At 43.7% G+C, this 26,801-nt stretch overlaps 2 protein-coding genes and 2 non-coding genes across 4 annotated transcripts in view; 2 read left to right on the forward strand and 2 right to left on the reverse strand.

The window, feature by feature from the left end:
- Nucleotides 1–3,649, forward strand: part of LOC139579744 (uncharacterized) — a 40,291-nt gene extending 36,642 nt beyond the window's left edge. Inside the window, exons 15-17 of the mRNA XM_071408565.1 lie at nt 423–504; nt 1,522–1,621; nt 2,111–3,649. Of these exons, the coding sequence (XP_071264666.1) occupies nt 423–504; nt 1,522–1,621; nt 2,111–3,117 (1,189 nt within the window). The 3' untranslated portion in view covers nt 3,118–3,649. The remainder of the gene's footprint in view (nt 1–422; nt 505–1,521; nt 1,622–2,110) is intronic.
- Nucleotides 3,650–5,304: 1,655 nt separating this feature from the next.
- trnak-cuu (transfer RNA lysine (anticodon CUU)) lies at nt 5,305–5,377 on the forward strand. Its single transcript has one exon. It is a non-coding gene; the product is annotated as a tRNA-Lys (tRNA).
- Nucleotides 5,378–6,369: 992 nt separating this feature from the next.
- Nucleotides 6,370–6,441, reverse strand: trnae-cuc (transfer RNA glutamic acid (anticodon CUC)). Its single transcript has one exon. It is a non-coding gene; the product is annotated as a tRNA-Glu (tRNA).
- Nucleotides 6,442–18,277: 11,836 nt separating this feature from the next.
- Nucleotides 18,278–26,801, reverse strand: part of LOC139579105 (protein WWC2-like) — a 52,099-nt gene continuing 43,575 nt past the window's right edge. Inside the window, exons 21-24 of the mRNA XM_071407370.1 lie at nt 24,372–24,464; nt 23,528–23,779; nt 22,836–22,963; nt 18,278–22,399 (exon numbers count right to left, since the gene is read on the reverse strand). Of these exons, the coding sequence (XP_071263471.1) occupies nt 22,333–22,399; nt 22,836–22,963; nt 23,528–23,779; nt 24,372–24,464 (540 nt within the window). The 3' untranslated portion in view covers nt 18,278–22,332. The remainder of the gene's footprint in view (nt 22,400–22,835; nt 22,964–23,527; nt 23,780–24,371; nt 24,465–26,801) is intronic.

Here is a 26,801-nt window from a genome sequence, read left to right on the forward strand (position 1 = left end):
TTAACCCCCCAAAGTCAATACTTTGTAGAGCCACCTTTTGCAGCAATTACAGCTGCAAGTCTCTTGGGGTATGTCTGTATAAGCTTGGCACATCTAGCCACTGGGATTTTAGCCCATTCTTCAAGGCAAAACTGCTCCAGCTCCTTCAAGTTGGATGGGTTCCGCTGGTGTACAGCAATCTTTAAGTCATACCACAGATTCTCAATTGAATTGAGGTCTGGGCTTTGACTAGGCCATTCCAAGACATTTAAATGTTTCCCCTTAAACCACTCAAGTGTTGCTTTCGCAGTATGCTTAGGGTCATTGTCCTGCTGGAAGGTGAACCTCCGTCCCAGTCTCAAATCTCTGGAAGACTGAAACAGGTTTCTCTCAAGAATTTCCCTGTATTTAATGCCATCCATCATTCCTTCAATTCTGACCAGTTTCCCAATCCCTGCTGATGAAAAACATCCCCACAGCATGATGCTGCCACCACCATGCTTCACTGTGGCGATGGTGTTCTCGGTGTGATGATAGGTGTAGGGTTTGCGCCAGACATAGTGTTTTCCTTGATGGCCAAAAAACTCAATTTTTGTCTCAACTGACCAGAGTACCTTCTTCCATATGTTTTAGTCTCCCACATGCCTTTTGGCGAACACCAAACGTGTTTGCTTATTTTTCTTTAAGCAATGGCTTTTTTTCTGGCCACTCTTCCGTAAAGCCCAGCTCTATGGAGTGTATGGCTTAAAGTGGTCCTATGGACAGATACTCCAATCTCCGCTGTGGAGCTTTGCAGCTCCTTCAGGGTTATCTTTGGTCTCTTTCTTGCCTCTCTGATTAATACCCTTCTTGCCTGGTCTGTGAGTTTTGGTGCGCGACCCTCTCATGGCAGGTTTGTTGTGGTGCCATATTCTTTCAATTTGAAAAAAATTGATTTAATGGTGCTCCTCCGTGGGATGTTCAAAGTTTCAGATATTTTTTTATAACCCAACCCTGATCTGTACTTCTCCACAACTTTGTCCCTGACCTGTTTGGAGAGCTCCTTGGTCTTCATGGTGCCACTTGCTTGGTGGTGCCCCTTGCTTAGTGGTGTTACAGACTCTGGGGCCTTTCAGAACAGGTGTATATATACTGAGATCATGTGAAAGATCATGTGACACTTAGATTGCACACAGGTATACTTTATTTAACTAATTATGTGACTTCTGTTGTAATGCAAATTACAGGTTGTAATGCAACAAAATAGGAAAAACACCAAGGGGGAGGAATACTTTTGCAAGGCACTGTAGAAGCTGTTTTTCAGTCTCTCGGTCCCAGCTTTGATGCACCTGTACTGTCTCCGCCATCTAGATGGAAGTGGGGTGAACAGGCCGGGGCTTGGGTGGCTGAGGTCCTTGATGATCTTCTTGGCCTTCCTGTGACACCGTGTGCTGTAGATGTTCTGGAGGGCAGGCAGTGTACCCTCGGTGATGCGTTGGGCTGATCGCTATCTATCTAGTGTTTAGTTAATCTCATAGGCTCTTTCTCCTCTCTTCTTCCTAGCCTGCAGCTCCTGAATCAACTCCATCAACACTAAGACTGGGACAGAACCTGGGAAGTATCACAGCAACAGCAACAGGAGGACCTGACCTGACAGCAGAGTGTAAGTGGAGAATGAAAATAAACCAGGAATGCATGACAACCGTGTCGGCGCCCACCAGACAGTGTCACTGAGCCACTCACTTATAATAGTTTACTAAAAGCTATTTTCTTAATGAGGGAAACGAGGCCAGTTCAGACCCCTGTTAAGTTGAATGCACTAACTGTAAGTCGCCTTGGATAAGAGTGTCTGCTAAGTCAGGGTCCTGATCAGGGTCCCTTGGGTGCACGTTTTGGTTTTTGCCCTAGCACTACACAACTGTTTCAAATAGTCAAAGCTTGATGATGAGTTGGTTATTTGAATCAAGGGCAAAAACCAGAACGTGCATCCGGGGGGGGGGGGGGGCAGGACTGAGTATGGGAAACCATTCCTCAAATGTACATGTAAAAAGCTTCTCTAGCTTATCATCCTTTACCATGTCTTTAAACTCAGAATGAGCGTCTGAACTAGTATTTAAAATAAACACGCACCTTTTCTATGATCCTTATCCAGGTACTGGGGAGTCCTCCAGACCCACACTTCCCGCTCCTGACTCAGAAAAATGTATTGGAACCACCAGTCCCGCAGCGAGCCTAGGTAATAAAGCCAATATGCCCAAGGGTGCGCCAGACAACACAACTCCAACCCAGACCACACAGCAGCTCAGCAAGCAGAGAGCAGCCAACACGCTAGGCTCTGAGTACTCAATGTTTGAGCTGGAGACCTTCTTCACGCGCTGGGCCCCAGACACATCGGCATCAACATCGCCCTCCGGTGGTCCCTCGTGCTCCTACACCGACAACACTACAGACACTGACCCAGACTGCCTCATTGTCGACCCAGAGCCTCAGCCCCGGCTCCCCTCAGCGACTGTCAGGCCCACAGGGGAGGGTGTGCCTTTCTCTGGGCATCAGGGAGTTCAAGCAGCCACTCTGGGTGTGGGTGGGGGCATCCAGGGGCATCCCACATGGAGCAGGGCAGCCATTTTGAGAGCGTCTCAACAAGCACATCAGCGGCAGCTTCAACGACGCCTCAGAGCACAGCAGCTACAACAGACTCACCCAGAAAACCCAACTACCTCCACCACCAATACTAGTACCGGTATGTCTTCCCAATCCCTTCACTCCCTGGTAGGTCTACCGCCAGGGAGAGGGGCCACGGCCAAAGGCTTTGCCCACATCGAGGTGACCCTGGCTGGGCAACAGGCAGCCCAGCTGGCCCAGCAGCACTGTGATGCGGCCGGGAGGAGAAAGAGCTACGTGTGCCGAGCCTGCGGTAAGGCCTTCACCGGTCAGTCCAACCTGGAGGCTCACCAGAGGGTACACACAGGGGAGAAGCCGTTCAGGTGTGCCACCTGTGGGAAGATGTTCTCAGAGGCTGGCAACCTGAAGAAGCACCAGAGGGTTCATACGGGGGAGAAACCCTTTGCCTGTAGCCACTGTGGGAAGTGCTTCGCCTGGATATGCAACCTCAAGACGCACCAGCAGTCAGTCTGTGGAGATGGAGGAGGAGGGGTGTGAGGCATAGAATTAGAATCAGTAGACTGGATGGACATGGTTATACAATCTACAATAGAATATTGCTGAGACAGACATCAATGGGAATTCATTCTAATTGTAATAATGTGAGACCGACAATCCCCCAAACCTCCAAAACAAACACTACAATATAAAGGAAATGTAAAAGGGATTAGCAGAAAGTTGTCTTTACAGGTGACACTTTTTTCCTTTGTTCAACTCCAGATCGTTGTTACAGTAGTTAAACTAAGGGGCTTGTAATTTTATGGCCGACACACAATGTTAGGCGATTATTAGATAAAGTTGGAAATCTTTATTGGAAACTGAAATGTGGAATTAATATCGAATATCATGTGCATATTATATGAACAAATGTGTTCCAAGACATGTATTTTTTTATATTATTAGGGTAGACCTTTTTTTATTTGCAAGATTTAACATGTACTAAATAATAGTCAATGTGTCAATATATGTGCAATAGCAAGTCATGTGGCCATAGACAGTGACATCAAAATAAACATATTTTCTTAACTTCTCACGAGTCACCAACCCTGATCCGGTAGCACCCCCCCCCCCCCCACTGAGTAGCATAACTAGCATAGCGTCACAAGTAACTTGTAGCATCTAAATATCATTAAATCACAAGTCCAAGACACCAGATGAAAGATACAGGTCTTGTGAATAAAGCCACCATTTCAGATTTTTAAAATGTTTTACAGGGAAGACACAATATGTAAATCTATTAGCTAACCACGTTAGCAAAGGACACGATTTTTTTACTCCCAATAGTTTTTTCCTGCGTCAGTAGCTATCACTAATTCGACTAAATAAAAATATATATAGCCACTAACCAAGAAACAACTTCATAAGATGACAGTCTGATAACATATTTATGGTATAGCATAGTTTTTTTTGTTGAAAAATGTGCATTTTTCAGGTATAAATCACAGTTCTACATTGCAGCTGCAATCTGAAATAGTGCTGACCCAGCCAGAACAATTACAGAGACCAACGTCATATAACGAATTACTCATCTTAAAACATTTCAGAAAAATACACAGCGTACAGATATTGAAAGCCCAACATCTGGTGAATCCAAACAATATTTCAGATTTATTAAATGTTTTATAACGAAAACAAAATGTAGCGCTAAATTAGCATAGCTATACCAGGCAGATTCGGCTAGGCGCCCACGGCCAGTTCACATGCACAACAGATATGATATAACATCGTAAATTGGGTCTTACTATGGCTGATCTTTCATCAGAATGTTGATCAAAGTGTCCTTTGTCAAGATGAGTCGTTGGTTCCGTTCAGAATTGTTCCTTTCCCACTCCCTTTAGCACAGGTACTGGTCGAGTGGCACGGATCTCTCAAACGTAAATAAAATCAGACAACGGAACACCACAAAACTCCCGAAAAAATTCAAATAATCTGATTAAACTATATTGAAAAAACATACATTACGATGATATGGTCACATGTATCAAACAAAATTCGACACGGAGATAGTTTTCATCCATAACGCCAGCAAAACAGTACACAATCGCAGCTCCAACTCGTGCGAATCAGAAAACCGGAAGTTGTCGGTCACGCCAAAGAAATAGGTCTTATTTCACGTCAGTACCAGATAAACAAAGAATTTCTCCTCTGACGTCCTCTTGACACCCAGAGGAAGGCGAATGAAGTGTGTTTCTGGTCATAGGGGTCATGACCATATATAGGCAGAGCGTTGAAGCGAGCATAGACTTCTTGCATTCTACTTCTTGGTCAGGGAAAGTGCTGTCAAATGACTTGTGTATCACTCAGAGACAAAATTGAAACGGTTTTAGAAACTAGAGATTGTTTTCTTTCCAATGGTATTATTTATATGCATATAGTAAGAGCAATAATTGAATAAGAGGCAGTTTAATCTGTAGAGCAAATTATGCTAATGAGAAAATAGCACCCCCTGTATTCTCAAGAAGTTTTTAACACAATAATTTTGGTACCAAATATTCACATCGGTTATGAACTATTCTGTTATTTTGTGAGACCAGCAGGTTGGTTTGAAAACCAGTTTTTGTTAGTGGGCCTACAGTCATATTAATATTAAATGCTACTGCAATGTGGCAAAACACCACAACTACTTTCGTTTCAGACTATCCCGCCCTTCTTTCAAAATCATCTGCAAATACAGAATGTTGATAGGCCCGGCTAGCTCAGTCGGTAGAGCATGAGACTCTTAATCTCAGGGTCGTGGGTTCGAGCCCCACGTTGGGCGCTGTTTTTTCATTAAACCTTTGAAACGAACATTATAATACATTTGGCACTTACGGGTGGAAGTGTGTTGCGTAACGACAAATGTTTTATGTAATTCCGCTACTATATCGATCGCTTCATACTCCATACATTCATCGTGGAAAATAAACGCTAGTGGGCGAGTGATGTGGATGGCTAGCATGTCAGGTAGCTAGGCTCAATACAGGCATTTTTCTATCGATTCCCTTAAAAATATAATTAATAAAACATACGATGTATAAATACACCACGGTACATGATGGTGAAAATATTAGCAGAGGATGGTTTCGATCCAGCCACTCCTGTGTAACCTTGCTAATGTAGCAGGTGTAAAATAAAATCTCTGGGTTAGTGTACATCTGTAGCTCTATTCGCATTGGCCAATTCTTGGTAAATTCTTCGTAGTGGTGTTGTCTCTGGTTGGTTGTCGAGGTTCAATTGTTGGTACATTTTGGTTGCGGATATGGTGAAAAAGAACTAGCAGAGGATGGTTTCGATCCATCGACCTCTGGGTTATGGGCCCAGCACGCTTCCGCTGCGCCACTCTGCTCTGGAACTGTAAAGGAAAATATTCTGTTCATAAACCTGAGGGGGCGAACATATTACTTTTATATTACCTACAGTATTCATTGCCAATTGTTTGCATATTATTTGTATTTATTTATTTTTGTACCCATAATTTGTCATCATTACATTACAGTTCAATACATTCATACAGTTCCCTTCCACCCATTCAAAAACGATTAGCTACCTTTTCAGAAGGTAAACATTTAACAATACTCTTGTTTCACACATACAATGTGCATAATATATCATGTATATATATTTTACATGTGCTCTGATTTATTTGAGCATTTACTGGGTCTATTTATGCTTTCGAACATTACTAACAAAGATTTTTATAACTAACCCCTTGTTCTACTTGTGTTATAATCTGCATGCGGTTACACGACTGAGAATGAAAAAAATAAGTAGTTCCCTGACCGGGAATCGAACCCGGGCCGCGGCGGTGAGAGCGCCGAATCCTAACCACTAGACCACCAGGGAAGGTTTTAACAAAAGCGAATGTTTGACTATTCATCTGCATTACTCCCCGAAACTTCTATTTTCAACTATTTAAATGGTAGAGGATGTTTTCACAGTGAAAAAAAATCTTCACTTGTACTAGCATTAAAAAGATTGCGTTTTGACCACGTGCTTTAAGACCCAAACGGCGTGTATGTAATGATGTATATTATTTCACTTGAACCCCACGGAGGTGTAGGAACGCCATGAAAGCTTGGCAACCCTTTACTCTCTACTCAGTAGAACCAAGGTTACATCCGTAACCCAACGTTCTCTTTTATTTTCGTAACGGTCCCCCAACAACCTATGGGAGAGGCTGCACCAAAGAGGTCGTTCAGACAACAGAGTAGGATAACTCACATTTTAACTTAGTCCAGATGAGTCCCTGGGATGTCCTTTCAACTATGGTATACAACCATATACACAAGCAAGCTGAAAGCTAGAACTTAGATGAGGCTTCAATTGGGTTCAACATTACCAAGAGTGGAAGGCCTTTGTATAGAACATCCATCTTACTGATGGTTGATAAGTATAGGTTCACTTATATGGGTTGAGAGAGCGTGCCATGTCCAACACCACAGATCCCACTGATGGTGTGGACAAAACATTGAGTCTGTAGTAGGGCTTGTTGTGGTGACCGTATTTATTATCTCAAAATGTAGTCCTTATTTAACAATGCTTACCTAGCTATGAAAGCCATTGAAGCAGACCTAAAGTAATTTATGTAATATATATTTTTTTTTACAAGCAAATATTTATGCAAATTGCAATTCTAATATAGCATTGCCAATATGAACCTCTTGACTTCTCAACCGCCTGGTAGAGCTCTGTAATTTCCTAATTAAACATAAAGTAGAAAACAAATTATATTGGAAGTTCTTATTAGAGTTGTTAGTAATAGGAATTGACAGTGAAATAATTTGTTCAACATGTTTTTCTAGTAGTGACAGTTAACGGTTAAAATGTGGTTATGTTTTTGTGCAAACGCACAGATGGATTGACACTAACAGCTGTACACGGCCTAAAAAACAAGACCAAAACATATCTGCCCTCCTTCCTGGCCTGGCCTCGGCTGGAGAGGGGGGTGGAACCTCGGCTAAAGTCGCCAAGACAGTCGACTCTGGTGGAGGGTTCTTCATTGATGAAGAGGAGAAGCAAAGGACCAAGAAAGTGGTGAATCAACCAGGTATGTGGATTAATAATCAATTAAACATTGCTGGGGGCTTCAAGATATTCATATCTGTTGCATAATGTAATCTCTCTCATCTGTCAAGATGTGTAACAGAGAAAGATGCATTGGTGGTTCATGTGCGCCCTCTTGTGGATTCATGTCATACCACATGCCAGTTGCTGAGGAGTCAGTTTCTTTAAATCATTTGTAAATAATGCCATAATAAATTATTTACGGCACACGTGACAACCAACCACTATCTGAATGACTAGTAACTCAGTGTTTGACGACAAAAGCACCTTGGCTGAATTCTCCTCCTAGCACTCTTTCCAAACTTATATATATATATATATATATATATATACACACATATATATATAGTACCAGTCAAAAGTTTAGACACACCTACTCATTCCAGGGTTGTTCTTTATTTTTACTATTTTCTACATTGTAGAATAATAGTGAAGACATCAAAACTATGAAATAACACATATGGAATCATGTAATAACCCCAGAAATGTTTAAACAAATCAAAATATATTCTATATTTGAAATTCTTTAAAGTAGCTACCCTTTGCCTTGATGACAGCTTTGCACACTCTTGGCATTCTCTCAACCAGCTTCATGAGGTAGTCACCTGTATTAAATTTCAATTAACAGGTGTGCCTTCTTAAAAGTTAAGTTTTGGAATTTCTTTCCTTCTTAATGCATTTGAGCCAGTCAGTTGTGTTGTGTGTCAAGGTAGGCGTGATATACAGAAGATAGCCCTATTTGGTAAAAGACCAAGTCCATATTATGGCAAGAACAGCTCAAATAAGCAAAGAGAAACAACAGTCCATCATTACTTTAAGATATGGTCAGTTAATCCGGAAAATGTCAAGAACTTTGAACGGTTCTTCAAGTGCAGTCGCAAAAACCATCAAGCGCTATGATGAAAACAACTTCCGGCGCCGAAAAGAGATGGCCGCCTCGCTTCGCGTTCCTTGGAAAATATGCAGTATTTTGTTTTTTTATGTGTTATTTCTTACATCGGTACCCCAGGTAATCTTAGGTTTCATTACATACAGTCGGGAGGAACTACTGAATATACGATTAACGTCAACTCATCATCGTTCCTACCAGGAATATGACTTTCCCGAAACGGATCCAGTGTTTTGCCTTCCACCCAATACAATGGATCTGATCCCAGCCGGCGACCCTGTGCGACGCCGAAAAAGGGGCAAACGAGGCGGTCTCGTGGTCAGGCTTCGGAGACGGGCACATCGCGCTCCACTCCCTAGCATACTACTCGCCAATGTCCAGTCTCTTGACAATAAGGTTGATGAAATCCGAGCACGGGTAGCATTCCAGAGAGACATCAGGGATTGCAACGTGCTCTGCTTCACGGAAACATGGCTAACTCAAGGGACGCTAACGGAGTCGGTGCAGCCAGCTGGTTTCTTCATGCATCGCGCCGACAGAAACAAACATCTTTCCGGTAAGAAGAGGGGCGGGGGGGTATGCCTTATGATTAACGAGAAGTGGTGTGATCATCATAACAACACACAGGAACTCAAGTCATTCTGTTCACCTGATCTAGAACTCCTCACAATCAAATGTCGACCGCATTATCTACCAAGGGAATTCTCTTCAATCATAATCACAGCCGTATATATTCCCCCCCAAGCAGACACATCGATGGCCCTGAACGAACTTTATCTGACTCTTTGTAAACTGGAAACCACACACCCTGAGGCTGCATTCATCGTAGCTGGGGATTTTAACAAGGCTAATCTAAAAACAAAACAAAATTCTATCAGCATATCGATTGTGCTACCAGGGCTGGAAAAACCCTAGATCATTGTTATACTAATTTCCGCGACGCATATAAGGCCCTCCCCCGCCCCCCTTTCGGAAAAGCTGACCACGACTCCATTTTGTTGATTCCAGCCTACAAACAGAAACTCAAACAACAAGCTCCCGCGCTCAGGTCTGTTCAACGCTGGTCCGACCAATCTGAATCCACGCTTCAAGACTGCTTCGATCACGCGGATTGGAATATGTTCCGCATCGCGTCCAACAACAATATTGACGAATATGCTGATTCGGTGAGCGAGTTCATTAGGAAGTGCATTGACGATGTCGTACCCACAGCAACGATTAAAACATTCCCAAACCAGAAACCGTGGATTGACGGCAGCATTCGCGTGAAACTGAAAGCGCGAACCACTGCTTTTAACCAGGGCAAGGTGACCGGAAGCATGACCGAATACAAACAGTGTAGCTATTCTCTCCGCAAGGCAATCAAACAGGCTAAGTCCCAGTACAGAGACAAAATCGAGTCGCAATTCAACAGCTCAGACACAAGAGGTATGTGGCAGGGTCTACAGTCAATCACGGATTACAAAAAGAAAACCAGCCCCGTCGCGGACCAGGATGTCTTGCTCCCAGACAGGCTAAACAACTTTTTTGCCCGCTTTGAGGACAATACAGTGCCACTGACACGGCCCCCTACCAAAACCTGCGGGCTCTCCTTCACTGCAGCCGAGGTGAGTAAAACATTTAAACGTGTTAACCCTCGCAAGGCTGCAGGCCCAGACGGCATTCCCAGCCGCGTCCTCAGAGCATGCGCAGACCAGCTGGCTGGTGTGTTTACGGACATATTCAATCAATCCTTATCCCAGTCTGCTGTTCCCACATGCTTCAAGAGGGCCACCATTGTTCCTGTTCCCAAGAAAGCTAAGGTAACTGAGCTAAACGACTACCGCCCCGTAGCACTCACTTCCGTCATCATGAAGTGCTTTGAGAGACTAGTCAAGGACCATATCACCTCCACCCTACCGGACACCCTAGACCCACTCCAATTTGCTTACCGACCCAATAGGTCCACAGACGACGCAATCGCAACCACACTGCACACTGCCCTAACCCATCTGGACAAGAGGAATACCCATGTGAGAATGCTGTTCATCGATTACAGCTCAGCATTTAACACCATAGTACCCTCCAAACTCGTCATCAAGCTCGAGACCCTGGGTCTCGACCCCGCCCTGTGCAACTGGGTCCTGGACTTCCTGACGGGCCGCCCCCAGGTGGTGAGGGTAGGTAACAACATCTCCACCCCGCTGATCCTCAACACTGGGGCCCCACAAGGGTGCGTTCTGAGCCCTCTCCTGTACTCCCTGTTCACCCACGACTGCGTGGCCATGCACGCCTCCAACTCAATCATCAAGTTTGCGGATGACACTACAGTGGTAGGCTTGATTACCAACAACGACGAGACGGCCTACAGGGAGGAGGTGAGGGCCCTCGGAGTGTGGTGTCAGGAAAATAACCTCACACTCAACGTCAACAAAACAAAGGAGATGATTGTGGACTTCAGGAAACAGCAGAGGGAGCACCCCCCTATCCACATCGACGGGTCAGTAGTGGAGAAGGTGGAAAGTTTTAAGTTCCTCGGTGTACACATCACGGACAAACTGAATTGGTCCACCCACACAGACAGCGTTGTGAAGAAGGCGCAGCAGCGCCTCTTCAACCTCAGGAGGCTGAAGAAATTCGGCTTGTCACCAAAAGCACTCACAAACTTCTACAGATGCACAATCGAGAGCATCCTGTCGGGCTGTATCACCGCCTGGTACGGCAACTGCTCCGCCCACAACCGTAAGGCTCTCCAGAGGGTAGTGAGGTCTGCAGAACGCATCACCGGGGGCAAACTACCTGCCCTCCAGGACACCTACACCACCCGATGTCACAGGAAGGCCATAAAGATCATCAAGGACAACAACCACCCAAGCCACTGCCTGTTCACCCCGCTATCATCCAGAAGGCGAGGTCAGTACAGGTGCATCAAAGCAGGGACCGAGAGACTGAAAAACAGCTTCTATCTCAAGGCCATCAGACTGTTAAACAGCCACCACTAACATTTAGCGGCCGCTGCCAACATACTGACTCAACTCCAGCCACTTTAAAAATGGGAATTGATGGAAATTATGTAAAAATGTACCACTAGCCACTTTAAACAATGCCACTTAATATAATGTTTACATACCCTACATTACCCATCTCATATGTATATACTGTACTCTATATCATCTACTGCATCTTGCCATCTTTATGTAATACATGTACCACTAGCCACTTTAAACTATGCCACTTTATGTTTACATACCCTACAGTACTCATCTCATATGTATATACCGTACTCTATACCATCTACTGCATCTTGCCATGCCGTTCTGTACCACCACTCATTCATATATCTTTATGTACATATTCTTTATCCCTTTACACTTGTGTGTGTGTGTAAGGTAGTAGTTGTGGAATTGTTAGGTTAGATTACTTGTTGGTTATTACTGCATTGTCGGAACTAGAAGCACAAGCATTTCGCTACACTCGCATTAACATCTGCTAACCATGTGTATGTGACTAATAAAATTTGATTTGATTTGAACTGGCTCCCATGAGGACCGCCACAGGAATGGAAGACCCAGAGTTACCTCTGCTACAGAGGATAAGTTCATTAGAGTTAACTGCACCTCAGATTGCAGCCCAAATAAATGCTTCAGAGTTCAAGTAACAGACACATCTCAACATCAACTGTTCAGAGGAGACTGAGTGAATCAGGCCTTCATGGTCGAATTGCTGCAAAAAAAACACTACTAAAAGGACACCAATAAGGAGAAGAGACTTGCTTGGGCCAAGAAACACAAGCAATGGACATTAGACCGTTAAAAATCTGTCCTTTGGTCTGTTGAGTCCAAATTTGAGATTTTTGGTTCCAACTGCCGTGTCTTTGTGAGACGCAGAGTAGGTGAACGGATGATCTCCACGTGTGTGGGTGCTTTGCTGGTGACACGGTCTGTGATTTATTTAGAATTCAAGGCACACTTAACCAGCATGGCTACCACAGCATTCTGCAGCGGTATGTGGTTGCAGAACAGTAACCAGCAGTGGTTATGGAGGGAAACCTCTGGAAAAAGTTGTCACTTAGTGCTTTTGAAATCTAGAGGTTTCCCCTCTATAAACACTGCTTTTTACAAGAGGGGGAACCTCAGGACTTAACCCCCATTAGTGGTCACGGTCCACCAACCATCAGCGAGTGTCAATGCAACCACACTCACAGGCTCTGCCTGGGATAGAACCTACAACCCGCGCTTATACTCCAAGAGTATATTAAGAAAGCCTCCCGAGTGGCGCAGTGGTCTAAGGCACTGCATCGCAGTGCTAGCTGTGCCACTAGCGACTCCTGTGGCGGACCAGGTGCAATACACGCGGACACGGTGGTCAGGTGTACGGCGTTTCCTCCAACACATTGGTGCGACTTGCCTGGGTTGTGTTTCGGAGGACGCACGGCTCTCGACTGCCTCTCCTGAGTCCGTACGGGACTTGCAGCGATGGGACAATTGGGTAGGTAAAAAAATAGAAGAGAATACTAAGAAGCCAATAAGTGGCAACATGGGTAGCTGGAGAAGACTCCCCAGAACAGAGGGCTCTGTGGGAGAGTCGTCGTCGCTAGCCTATCCAAGAACTAGATTCTACCAGATGCACACACCCGCATAGTGGTTGTTTTGGCGGTGTCGGAACTGTGTTAGACGTCAAATCCACAAGCGGCTCACGGCATTATACATATCACGGACATTGCTATTGGCTGCATTGCAGTTTCGCAGGGCTCCTTTCCCCTATTTTTACAGATACTTTCCCACCTTGTGTGTGTTTGGGGGGGGGGGGGACACTGGAATGTGTGATGTCATATACACCTCAATGAAGCTGATAGAAATCTGCATTATTTTGGTCAATTTAAGTGTCATTTCCATATAGTCTACACTTTATTTCTCGTTCTGAAATATTTAAGCGAGTGGGACGGGTGTGGCTTCGTGACAATGACTACACGAGCAGCCGCTCACCCATTTGACAGCCCCAACGCAGTTACACCTCCGACATATCGCGTACAATAAGTAATCCGATCTGCTATGCTGGTGTCGGTTATCTCTGGTTAACGCGGAATTGATTGCTCTCCCTCAGACACTGGGCGGAATCAGATCACAATGCAAACAGTCAAACTAAACAATAAGGCCACACTTCTGAACTTACCTTACCACACCTGTAGCTGTCATCTAAATTGTGCAGAGGGATTTTAATATCCTAAACTTCTAAAATCGTCACGAATAAGAGACAACACAATCCTCAAAATATCAATACATTTGATCAAAATCTTTTATACAGTAAACGTTTTTGTTTTGTTTGTTTTTATACGAGAAAGAAAAGCCTTATACATAAGACCAGCTGAGAAATACAGCACCAGGAGGTTGTCCTACAATTTAAACAGTAACAACATGTGACTGTACTAGTATCACACTGCCATTGAAGAACACATTCACAGCAATCTGATAAATAAACCAGAAAAAAATGTATATACATAATTCCTTCTGAAGGAATTTTAGAAATTGCCTCATCAAAAAAAGCATCAGGGAAATGTGTTAAATTCAAACGCATAATAAAACAAGTTAAAACCATTGGAACATTTGCAGTTTAAGGATACAGTTAAGAAGTATCAACTGTTAGTGGTAATTTAAAAATGTAAACAATTATACATTCCTATCTCGCAGACGCGTAACATTTCAGAGTTCTTGAGTCATTCAAATCTTGTAATCCTGACAATTCCACATCAACCCTACCAAATTTAGTACAGACCTCCACCTATGCTTTGTCCCAGATCCCTGATGACATCACTTGGCGTTCTTCTGGCATCATGGAAAGCTGCCAGTGGCTTCCTGGCCATCTTCAACATGTATCTTCTCTTGCTCCCTCCAAAGCCTGACAAAAAGGAATCAAAAAGCCACCCTAAGGATAACTCATGTGGGACAGAAAAACTCTGTGTGGAACTAAGAATAACTTAATGAGTTATACAAACATATGTTACACTGTATCCACACATTGTGTTGACTGTACGCTTGTTTATTCCATGTAACTCTGTGTTGTTGTTTCTGTCGCACTGCTTTGCTTTATCTTGGCCAGGTCGCAGTTGTAAATGAGAACTTGTTCTCAACTAGCCTACCTGGTTAAATAAAGGTTAGATAAAATAAAAATGTCCTACCCTTTCTCTAAGCCCACACTACCTGCCCCAAGATGGGTCAGAAAGACACTGTATCATGCCAAACCGAAAGGTATGCGCACACCAGTGTTTCCCAACTCCAGTCCTCGAGTGCCCCCAACAGTACACATTTTTGTAGCACACCTGATTCAACTTGTCAACTAATCATCAAGCCCTCAATGAGTTGCGTCTGTCCAGGGATACCACAAAAATGTATGCTGTTGGGAGGACTGGAGATCAGAAATACTGGATTACACCACTGACCTTTGGCTCCCAAACAGATAACCGAGGACTCCTCCAGTCCCCATCCAGAATCCATTCCCAGTTCCTCCAGCAGCACGGGCCCCTGCAAAGTGCTGCTGTCAGCTGTAGTCACTGTGGAACCCGTACCCAGGGCTGGCACCGTAGCCAGCAGAACTAGCATATCCTTCGGCAGAACCGGGGGATCCAGAAGCACCAGGGAACCCGGAAGTGGAACCTGAAGAGAAACCTAGGATAGAGAAAGATACCATTTATGATCGGTGACAGCCTGGTCCCAGATCAGTTTGTGCCATCTTGCCAACTACTATGGTCATGCCAATTGGCAATACAGCACAAACTGATCTAGGACCAGGCTACATACTTGAACCATAAATATAAGCAAGGGTGTGTAAGCAGACGGCGTAGGTGTAGACTTTAGCCCACCTGTGAAGTCTGGCTTGAATCCAGGAGGTGGTGGCCCATGGGGATTGTAGCCATTATCAGGGAACTGCCAGCATTGTCCTAGATTCGTCGGTCCATTCAGGAAAAGCTTGTACATACCATAGGCCAGAAACAATAGCAGAGCGACTATCACTAACCCACTGGAATCTTTCCCGGTAGAACTCTGTTGTCTGTTGTTGCAATGGTGATGCTGGTTGTTGTTGTCGGAGGAACCCTTGAAGCTGGATGCGAAGTCACTGAAGCCACCTGAGAAATCTTTTTTTTTTTTTTTCAAGACCTCTGCAATCCGCCCTGGCATGCTGTCAATTAACTTCTGGGCCACATCCTGACTGATGGCAGCCCATTCTTGCACAATCAATGCTTGGAGTTTGTCAGAATTTGTGGCTTTTTGTTTGTCCACCCACCTCTTGAGGACTGACCACAAGTTCTCAATGGGATTAAGGTCTGGGGAGTTTCCTGGCCATGGACCCAAAATATTGATGTTTGTTCCCCGAGCCACTTAGTTATCACTTTTGCCTTATGGCAAGGTGCACCATCATGCTGGAAAAGGCATTGTTTGTCACCAAACTTTTCCTGGATGGTTGGGAGAAGTTGCTCTCGGAGGATGTGTTGCTACCATTCTTTATTCATGGCTGTGTTCTTAGGCAAAATTGTGAGTGAGCCCACTCTCTTGGCTGAGAAGCAACCCCACACATGAATGGTCTCAGGATGCTTTATTGTTGGCATGACACAGGACTGATGGTAGCGCTCACCTTGTCTTCTCCGGACAAGCTTTTTTCCGGATGCCCCAAACAGTCGGAAAGGGGATTCATCAGAGAAAATGACTGTACCCCAGTCCTCAGCAGTCCAATCCCTGTACCTTTTGCAGAATAGTCTGTCCCTGATGTTTTTCCTGGAGAGAAGTGGCTTCTTTATTGCCCTTCTTTACACCAGGCCATCCTCCAAAAGTCTTCGCCTCACTGTGCGTGCAGATGCACTCACACCTGCCTGCTGCTATTTCTGAGCAAGCTCTGTACTGGTGGTGCACCGATCCCGCAGCTAAATCAACTTTAGGAGACAGTCCTGGCCCTTGCTGGACTTTCTTGGGTGCCCTGAAGCCTTCTTCACAACAATTGAACCCCTCTCCTTGAAGTTCTTGATGATCCGATAAATGGTTGATTTAGGTGCAATCTTACTCGCAGAAATATCCTTGCCTGTGAAGCCCTTTTTGTGCAAAGCAATGATGATGGCACATGTTTCCATGCAGGTAACCATTGTTGACAGAGGAAGAACAATGATTCCAAGCACCACCCTCCTTTTGAAGCTTCCAGTCTGTTATTCAAACTCAATCAGCATGACAGAGTGATCTCCAGCCTTGTCCTCGTCAACACTCACACCTGTGTTAACGAAAGAATCACTGATATGATGTCAGCTGGTCCTTTTGTGGCAGGGCTGAAATGCAGTGGATTTTTTTGGGGGGGATTCAGTTCATTTGCATGGGACTTCGCAATTAATTGCAATTCATCTGATCACTCTTCATAACATTCGGGAGTATATGCAAATTGCCATCATATAAACTGAGGCAGTAGACTTTGTGAAAATTAATATTTGTGTCATTCTCAAAACTTTTGGCTACGACTGTACTTGCCCTTATACAGGGTGAGTACCTGCACGTCTCGGAGCAAAACACTACCTGGAGCTGTATAGAGAAGAATAATTATTCTCCATTACAGGCATTATAAGGCAGAGCAAATAGGCTACTGATGAAAAACGTATGGCAAATTGGCAATCCTCAACAACTGAGTTATTATGTGTAGAATATGTTTATAATATGATGTTGCCTCAGCCTCCCTTGTATGCATTCTGGATCTTTGATCTTTACGGCACAAAAGCAAAAGGCCCGCAGCTATTCTTGATCAAGAACACTAATATCCACCTGCCTAGCTAGCCATTTCTGAAATTGGTACAATGAGCAAGAACCAGAGATATTTTAGCTATAATCGTGTAGCCTAAACGTTTTTGCAAGAAAGAGAACTAGATTCTAGAAAGTGAATAGCTATTATGCGGAAATAAACACTGGCCTTCATTCCAACTTCTGATGTGAGCTACAGAGAGGAAAAGCAAAACGATTCGAAGCAATCCCTTAATCGTTTATCCTGGGCAAGAAAAATAGATAAGTTTACTCGACTGATGAAACCACAACTTCCGGGTGTAACGTCATCTGTTTTGAGCAGGAATGAGCCAATCACGAGCAAGCACGATAGTGCTGTTATGTTCATTCCTCCGTGGCGCCCTCTAGCGTACATATCTAGGTGGCTAATGATAGAAGAGAGGATTATAGTCATGTGATGTACTTTTAGGCCAGGCTAATGGAGATGGTGTTTATCCAGATGACTTTCCTTTTTTGTCCATATAGTCTTGCTCTATTGTCACGCCCTGACCGTAGAGATCCTTTTTATGTCTCTATTTTGGTTGGTCAGGGCGTGAGTTTGGGTGGGCATTCTATGTCTGGTGTTCTATGTTGTCCTTGTTTTGTATTTCTATGTGTTTGGCCTGGTATGGTTCCCAATCAGAGGCAGCTGTCTATTGTTGTCTCTGATTGAGAATCATACTTAGGTAGCCTGTTCCCACCTGTGTTTGTGGGTGGTTGTTTTCTGTTTTGTGTGTTCACCTTACAGAACTGTTCGTTTGTCGTTTTTGTTCAGTTGTTTAATTAAAATAATGAACACTTACCACGCTGCACCTTGGTCCTCTTCTCCTTCTCCCGACGACATTCGGTACATCTATGGGCTCTTCAAAGCTGGATGTGATATAAGCCCAATGTTCCTATGATTTGAATTAATACCAATACTGTACTTGATAAATGTGAAATCAAAAATACTCTGACAAGGTTGTTTGTTTCAGTTATCAATATTTTATTTATATATATTATAAATTTTGTCATGAATACAAAGTGTTATGTTTGGGGCAAATCCAATTAACACATTACTGAGTATCACTCTCCATATTTTCGAGCCTAGTGGTGGCTGCATCATGTTATGGGTATGCTTGTAATCGTTAAGGACTGGGGAGTTTTTCAGGATAAAAAAAAGAACATAATGGAGCTAAGCACTGACAAAATCGAGGAAAATCTGGTTCAGTCTGCAGTCTGCTTTCCACCAGACACTGAGAGATGTGTTTTAGGTTATTGTCCTGCTGAAAGGTTAATTCAAGGCTAAATCTACACCGGAGTTGCTTACCAAGAAGACAATGAATGTTCCTTTGTGGCCGAGTTACAGTTTTGATTTTTTTGACTTAAATCTTCTTGAAAATCTAAGACAAGACCTGAAAATGGTTGTCTAACAATAATCAACAACACATTTGACAGCGCTTGAAGAATTTTTAAAAGAATAATGGGCAAATGGTGCACAATCAAAGCTCATAGAGACTTTTGCCAGAAAGACTCACAGCTGTAATCGCTACTAAAGGTGATTTTACCATGTATTGACTCAAGAGGGTTGAATACTTACATACATTTTATATTTCTTAATTTCATTTACTAAATTAGCAAAAATTTCTAAACATGTTTTCACTTTGTCATTATGGGGTATTTTGTGTAGATGGGTGAGAATTTTTTTACATTTTGAATTCAGGCTGTAACACAAAATGTGTAATAAGTCAAAGGGTATGAACACTTTCTGAAGGCACTACATACGGTACATACATACAGGCAAAAGATGTAGCTTTTTTTTGTTGCAGTATTACTTTAGTGCCTTGTTGCAAACAGGCTGCATGTTTTGGAATATATTTATTCTGTACAGCAGTGGAGGCTGCTGAGGGGAGGATGGCTCATAATAATGGCTGGAATGGCATCAATGGTATCAAACACATCAGATATTTGGTTTCCATGTGGTTGATACCACTCCATTCCAGCCATTATTATGAGCCGTCCTTCCCTCAGCAGCCTTCACTGCTGTACAGGCTTCCTTCTTTTCACTCTGTCAATTAGGTTAGTATTGTGGAGTAACTATACTGTTGTTGATCCATCCTCAGTTTTCTCCTATCACTGCCACTAAACTCTGTAACTGTTTTAAAGTCACCAATGGCCTCATGGTGAAATCCCTGAGCGGTTTCCTTCCTCTCTGGCAACTGAGTTAGGAAAGACGCCTGTATCTTTGTAGTGACTGGGTGTATGGAAACACCATCCAAAGTGTAATTAATAACTTCACCATGCTCAAAGGGATATTCAATGTCTGTTATTTTTGGTAACCATCTACCAATAGGTGTCCTTCTTTGCAAGGCATTGGAAAACCTCCCAGGTCTGTGTGGTTGAATCGGTGTTTGAAAATCCCTGCTCGACTGACCTTACAGATAATTGTATGTGTGGGGTACAGAGATTAGGTAGTCGTTCAGAAATCATGTTAAACACTATTATTGCACACAGAGTGAGTCCATGCTTATTATGTGACTTGTTAAGCACATTTTTACTTCTTAACTTATTTAGGCTTGCCATAACAAAAGGGGTTGAATACTTATTGACATTTCAGCTTTTCATTTTTAATTAATTTGTAAAAAATATATCGAAAAACATAATTCCACTTTGATATTACGGGGTATCGTGTGTAGGCCAGTGACACAAAATCTCAACTGAATCCATTTTAAATTCAGGCTGTAACACAACAAAATGTGGAAAAAGTCAAGGGGTGTGAATACTTTCTGAAGGCACTGTAGGTCAGTTGTATAAAACATATTTGATATCAGTGTGTGTCTCTAAACTAGTTGATTATCAGCGGGGAAACAGTGAGTTAACATTTGAACCATCTATAAGTTGCTAATTAAAAAGGTCCGGAGGGGGCATGTCTGTACAGAACCAAAACATAAATAATACAAACACAAAAAATAAATACAAAGGAAAAATAAAGTCCAAACTTTTCCGCCTACCCACAATTCAAATCCATGTTTTCATCTTCGTTGTCGATATTGTGAGGCAACATTGTATTGGTAAACTAAACGGATTTGAACAAATTTGATTGGAAGTGCCATATATATCTTGAGTCCAGGGGTAGCTATACAAACTAAGTACGATACCACAGATACTGTTTATACTCACAGTTCAATCAGATGTTAGCTCCTATTCAAGCGTTTCAGAGTAAGTGTGCTGATCTAGAATCAGGTCCCCCTTCTTATTCATTATGAATTAAAAGTCAAAACTGATCCTAGATCAGCACTCCTACTCCGAGAAGCGTTTTCAATACAAGCCTTGTTGTTCCTTAGCTATTAGCTGTTAAAAAGGCAACGTAAAAACAATACTGTTTGTTCTCTGGTTTACAGACACACAAACAAAACATTAGATACAAAATAAAGAGAAGAAACCACAAAGGTCAATTGTTGTCCTATTATTCAGAAAAAATAGAGCAGGAGACTCCTTGGAGAAATAATAAATATAATGAATTACTGGAGTATAACAAGCCATTATTATACAAAGAAACTGATGTATACTGAATATTATAGCTTTCATGTCTTTGATAAAACCAAAAAAGTATTGATTTGACTTTTTCTATATAGCCCACTGCTTTTGACCAGGGCACATAGGGCCCATAGGGCTCTGTGCTTTTGACCCCTGTACTTTTGACCAGGGCTCATAGGGCCCATAAGGCTCTGTGCTTTGACCAGGGCCCATAGGGCTCTGTGCTTTTGACCAGGGCCCATAAGGCTCTGTGCTTTGACCAAGGCTATAGGGCTCTGTGCTTTTGACCAAGGCTCATAGGGCTCTGGTCAAAAGTAGTGAACTACATAGAGAATAGGGTGCTATTTCGGACCCTTAAAACACTGGAAGGCTGGAAATTACATGATTTGGGTCCAGTATGTTTCCTGCATTGTCTTTGCTCTAGTCCAGAGAACCTATCTGTAACAAAAGGCATTAACACAGAGGTTTTATGTTCATCCTTTGAATAAATACTTCAACAGTTGGGAAACAGGTGGGAAAGGAAAACCAATCTTACAAATGAAGTTGCAGAGTGAACTACAAAATAGCCTGGTCCCAGATCAGTTTGTGCAAAAACATATCCTGGACCAGGCTAGTAACTGACAAAACATTTAACTATAAAATTGAGACTAGAGCCCAGTGAACGCAGAAATAATTAGCGTTGCGGCGGGTCGGTGTGAAAAAGCATAAAGCCACAGAACAGTATCAGTGCAGTATCTCAGAGATAGATAGAAGTGGAAAAGCAGTTACATTACATTCACAAGGTTTATGTTTGTTTTGTTCTGAATGAGAGAGAAAAAAATAGCAGAGCACCAGCTTTGGACAGAAGACATTATATATGATATACTGTAGTAGGTCGCCTTCTCTCTCTCACATACGCACACTTAGCTAACACTGATGCCCAATATCAAATCAACTCCTAGCCCCTACCCACTATACACCTCTGGAGATCAGAGGATTGGATACATGGAAGAAACACAGTGAACATGCCATCTAGACTAGCAGAAGGCAAAGTGTCGTTATTACCATATAACTTACACCTATCCAATCCTGTTAGATCTCCATAAGTGCATAGGGGGTAGAGGATCGGGGTTGATTTGGGACTGGGAGTGAGACTCACTCAATCTACCCCGCACCCTGCCCCGTGGTGCAGTTCCACCACAGGACACCAGAGGGCGACAAACACACACACACTCTCTCCTCCACCCCACACACACACCACTCTCCAACACACCTTATAAAACTGTACAGAAAAATCCCGAGCAGAATACAAGTACCAAAACACCTCTATTTTGGGTTTTCTCCTGATATAAGAAAGCCATTTTTTTTTTTTTTTTAACAAGATAGTATTCAATTACAACTTATTATACAAATACATAAACTATAGTGTACAAACTATTCGATTGGTTTCATTCAAAGTAACTACACTATTAAAATACTCTGCTATAAAAAGTTGGAAAAATACTTAATTGTTTCACTATGTAATCATACATCATCAGCCGGTAGGGATGGTATATTGATCTTAGCTCGTGTGAAGTAGGCCATCTTCTCCCTGCAAAGAGAGAAGAAATGGCTATCAATCAAGCAAATGTATTTATTAAACCCTTTTTACACCAGCAGTTGTTCACAAAGTGCTTTTACAGTAACCTGCCCATCAAGGCCTATCAGGATGGAGCATAACAAGTTCAGAGACTATACCCTGTTCTAACATGATCTTGTTCACATTCTGATTGTGCCCACATTTTTTGACAGGTGGAAACGATTAAAATACTTATTGTGATCTGATTGTGATCAGATCTTCTAAGTGCAAACAGACAAGATCAGGTCACGAGCAGGACGCATGTTAGCGGCAGGTATAAACAGGGCTTATATGACCAGTAGGGTCAGTTATCCAAGAACGCAAGACAAGATACAAAACAGTTCAAACCCTATGGTCAAAAAGTTGTCCATAAAGGAATAGGGGCTGAACGGAGGGATGTCTGTCTCACCTGAAAGACTGGACCTGTAGGGGGACCTTCTGACTCTGCTCTCTTAGCCGACACACGTCTTTGGAGGCCCTCCTCATCAGCTTCTCAGCCCGCTGCTCCTGACGCTGCTGTTCCTTAGACTGCTCCGCCTGGGACGGACGGAGACAGAGAAAGTGTTCATTGAATGAGAGAGACTGATAGATTCGAGAGAGAATTCCATAAAAGTGAGAGCAAGAAATTATTTTACTTCAGTTGCTCTGAAATGCAGGATACAGTGTCTTCCAATTGATGTGGATTCTGCATTCTTTATGCCAAATCTTACTATTCAAGTTGTGACCTGGGCAACGTTTTATTTATTTTAAAAGGGTCACTTCAGGTGAAAGCGAACGGCACCAGATTATACAGCCATTAAGTCTCTTCAGTGCCTAATCAAGCTTGAGAGAAAACCTGGGGCCAGAGACCTGGCATTAACTGCCGTTAGCTGCTATTAGTGAGAGTGGCTGATGGCATCATGGCATGGTAGAGTGCCTGGAGGGGCATAAGGGGGTACAGGGTATCCTTACACAAGCCATCAGATCCTGAGTGCCATTCAAACCATTCCAAAACATTGTGATGTCGAGTGGCCTTGGCCTAGTCCTTCTATCACAGCTGGACATTAGCAGTGTGTATGCATGTGCATACTGTATCTATCATATGTCTATCCAGCCACGTGCCTGTCTCTCGGCCTGCTCCAGCAGCCTGTGAAACCTGTGGTCGTGCAGCACGGACCCAGGCAGCTCCGTCTCTCCCCGGGCCTTCAGGGCCTCCAGGTGGGCCCTCAGGTCCCTCAGGGCTTGGAGCTCGTCGTTCAGACGGCTCTGACGCGTTCGCGAAGCCTGGAGGGCCAGCTCCAAGTCCAGGGAGGTCCGGGTGTTTGTCTCCCCGGCTCCGCCATGCCTCCGCACCACCACCGGCTGGCACAGGGTCTGAGGGAGGGAGAGGGGGGGAGAGAGAATGAAAGAGCAATGCCTAAATAGTTGGTTCCTTATACTGCACATTGTTTTTGGTTTTTAAAAATATGTTTATTATTTTCCAATAAAAAAAAGAAGACAAAGATACATTGACATTCAGTGTAGTGTTGAATGGAATGGCATATTTAGAGGACATAACAAAACGTAACTCATATATCCCAAAAAATGTAAATGCTGTTATGTGGTACATATTAGAAGACAGCATATAGAAATTACAATCAGTCTAGTTAAACCCAAAATAAATATGGAGTGGAGTACAGCGCAGAGTAGCAGCAGATCATCAGCCCAGTTATGAAGGTGGACTAGACCATTTATCCAGTATCGGCTGTCATATTTTGTAAAACATTGGACTTCTATTGGAGGTATTGTATGGAATATATTGCACATTGTTGAAGAACATTCTCAACATTGCTCTTCAGATTATGATGAGTTTCATGGTATTTATTGCAAAGATCTGTGCTCTTTTGCCTGATGAAAATGTACCCCTTTATTGACCAAATCACTGAAACTGAATGCAAGATAAAGAGAGAACAAACGTTACACTCACCCTCTTAACCCTTAGGCTGCGTCTCTCCGAGGTGTTCCGGACAAACGGGCACTTTTTGGATAATGTGGAGCTGTCGCTATCGCTCCGGTTCAACTGTAAGAAGAAGGAGAGATGAAGAGAGTGGGAAGAGAGAGGGAAGAGTAGAGAACAGGAACATCCACTGGTGTTAGTCTGGGAAAGCTCTGCGGTAGTTTGCTCTTTGGTCTGGGATTGGGGTGTGTGAGGGTGTGTGTGTTTCTGTGTGTGAGCGTGTATCTAAAAAATGACACCTCTATTCGAGGTGCGACCCGACCCCGGATTTGGCCCGGTTGCCATTTTAACGCCCAGGAAATAGATTTTTATTCTACAACAGAGGAAGGATGCTGTAGTTAGTGTCAGAGAGTCTGATTTGAGCAGTCAACCCCCTGGGCATGTTCCAGCAGACACCCCATGTCTCAACCTGTGGCACTGCTGCCTCTATATCCATGACTTTACAGACAAATGCACAACTGGTTTCCAACTGGGATTTCAACTGGGGTTCCAACTGGTGTTTTAACTGGGGTTTCAACAGGGGTTCCAACAGGGGTTTCAACTGGGGTTCCAACTGGGGTTTCAACTGGAGTTTTAACTGGGGTTCCAACTGGTGTTTTAACTGGGGTTTCAACAGGGGTTTCAACAGGGGTTCCAACTGGGGTTCCAACTGGGGTTTTAACTGGGGTTTTAACTGGGGTTCCAACTGGTGTTTTAACTGGGGTTTCAACAGGGGTTTCAACAGGGGTTTCAACAGGGGTTCCAACTGGGGTTTTAACTGGGGTTTTAACTGGGGTTTTAACTGGGGTTTTAACTGGGGTTCCAACTGGTGTTTTAACTGGGGTTTCAACAGGGGTTCCAACTGGGGTTTTAACTGCGGTTTCAACAGGGGTTCCACCTGGGGTTTTAACTGGGGTTCCTACTGGGGTTTTAACTGGGTTCCTACTGGGGTTTCAACTGGGTTCCAACTGGGGTTTCAACTGGGGTTTCAACTGGAGTTCTAAGAAGTGTTTCCCTCTCTGTGTGTTGTAGATGTGAATCCTGTCAGAGCAAAATTCATGCAGTACTTACATATTTCAGTGTGTGTGTGTGCATGTACAGTGAGCACCATAATTCATTGGACAGTGATTTGTTTTTGTTATTTTGGTTCTGTACTCTAGCACTTTGAGTTTGAAAGGATACAATGACAACGAGGGTGAAGTGCAGACTGTCAGCTTTAATTCGAGGGTATTTTCATACATATCGAATTCACCGTTTAGAAATTATAGAAGCTTTTGTACATAGTCCTCCCCATTTTCGGGCATCAAAAAACATTGGACAGTTTAACATAATGTAGAATAAAGTAATCTTTGTTAATATTTGGTCGCATATCGTTTGCATGCTGGGCATCTTCCCTGGTGATGCTCTGCCAGGCCTGTACTGCAGCCATCTTCAGTTCCTGCTTGTTTCGGGGACTTATTGCCTTCAGTCTCCTATTCAGCATGTAAAATGCATGTTCAATTGGATTCAGATCTGGTGATTGACTCGGCCAGTCAAGAATTATCCACTTTTTGGCCATCAAAAACCCCTTCGTTGCTCTAGCAGTATGTCTAGGGTCATTGTCTTGTTGCATGATGAAGTGCCGTCCAATGAGTTTATCTGAGCAGATAAAGTATTTCTGTAGACTTCAGAATTCATTGTTCTACTTCTGTCTGCAGTCACATCATCGATGAAGACAAGTGAGCCTGTTCCACTGGCAGCCATACAGGCCCAAGCCATAACACCCCCTCCATCATGTTCCACTGGCAGCCATACAGGCCCAAGCCATAACACCCCCTCCATCATGTTCCACTGGCAGCCATACAGGCCCAAGCCATAACACCCCCTCCACCATGTTCCACTGGCAGCCATACAGGCCCAAGCCATAACACCCCCTCCACCATGTTCCACTGGCAGCCATACAGGCCCAAGCCATAACATCCCCTCCACCATGTTCCACTGGCAGCCATACAGGCCCAAGCCATAACACCCCCTCCACCATGTTCCACTGGCAGCCATACAGGCCCAAGCCATAACACCCCCTCCACCATGTTCCACTGGCAGCCATACAGGCCCAAGCCATAACATCCCCTCCACCATGTTCCACTAGCAGCCATACAGGCCCAAGCCATAACACCCCCTCCACCATGTTCCACTGGCAGCCATACAGGCCCAAGCCATAACACCCCCTCCACCATGTTCCACTGGCAGCCATACAGGCCCAAGCCATAACACCCCCTCCACCATGTTCCACTGGCAGCCATACAGGCCCAAGCCATAACATCCCCTCCACCATGTTCCACTGGCAGCCATACAGGCCCAAGCCATAACACCCCCTCCACCATGTTCCACTGGCAGCCATACAGGCCCAAGCCATAACACCCCCTCCACCATGTTCCACTG

This window comes from Salvelinus alpinus, chromosome 6, assembly GCF_045679555.1.
Source record: "Salvelinus alpinus chromosome 6, SLU_Salpinus.1, whole genome shotgun sequence".
Taxonomy (NCBI): domain Eukaryota; kingdom Metazoa; phylum Chordata; class Actinopteri; order Salmoniformes; family Salmonidae; genus Salvelinus; species Salvelinus alpinus.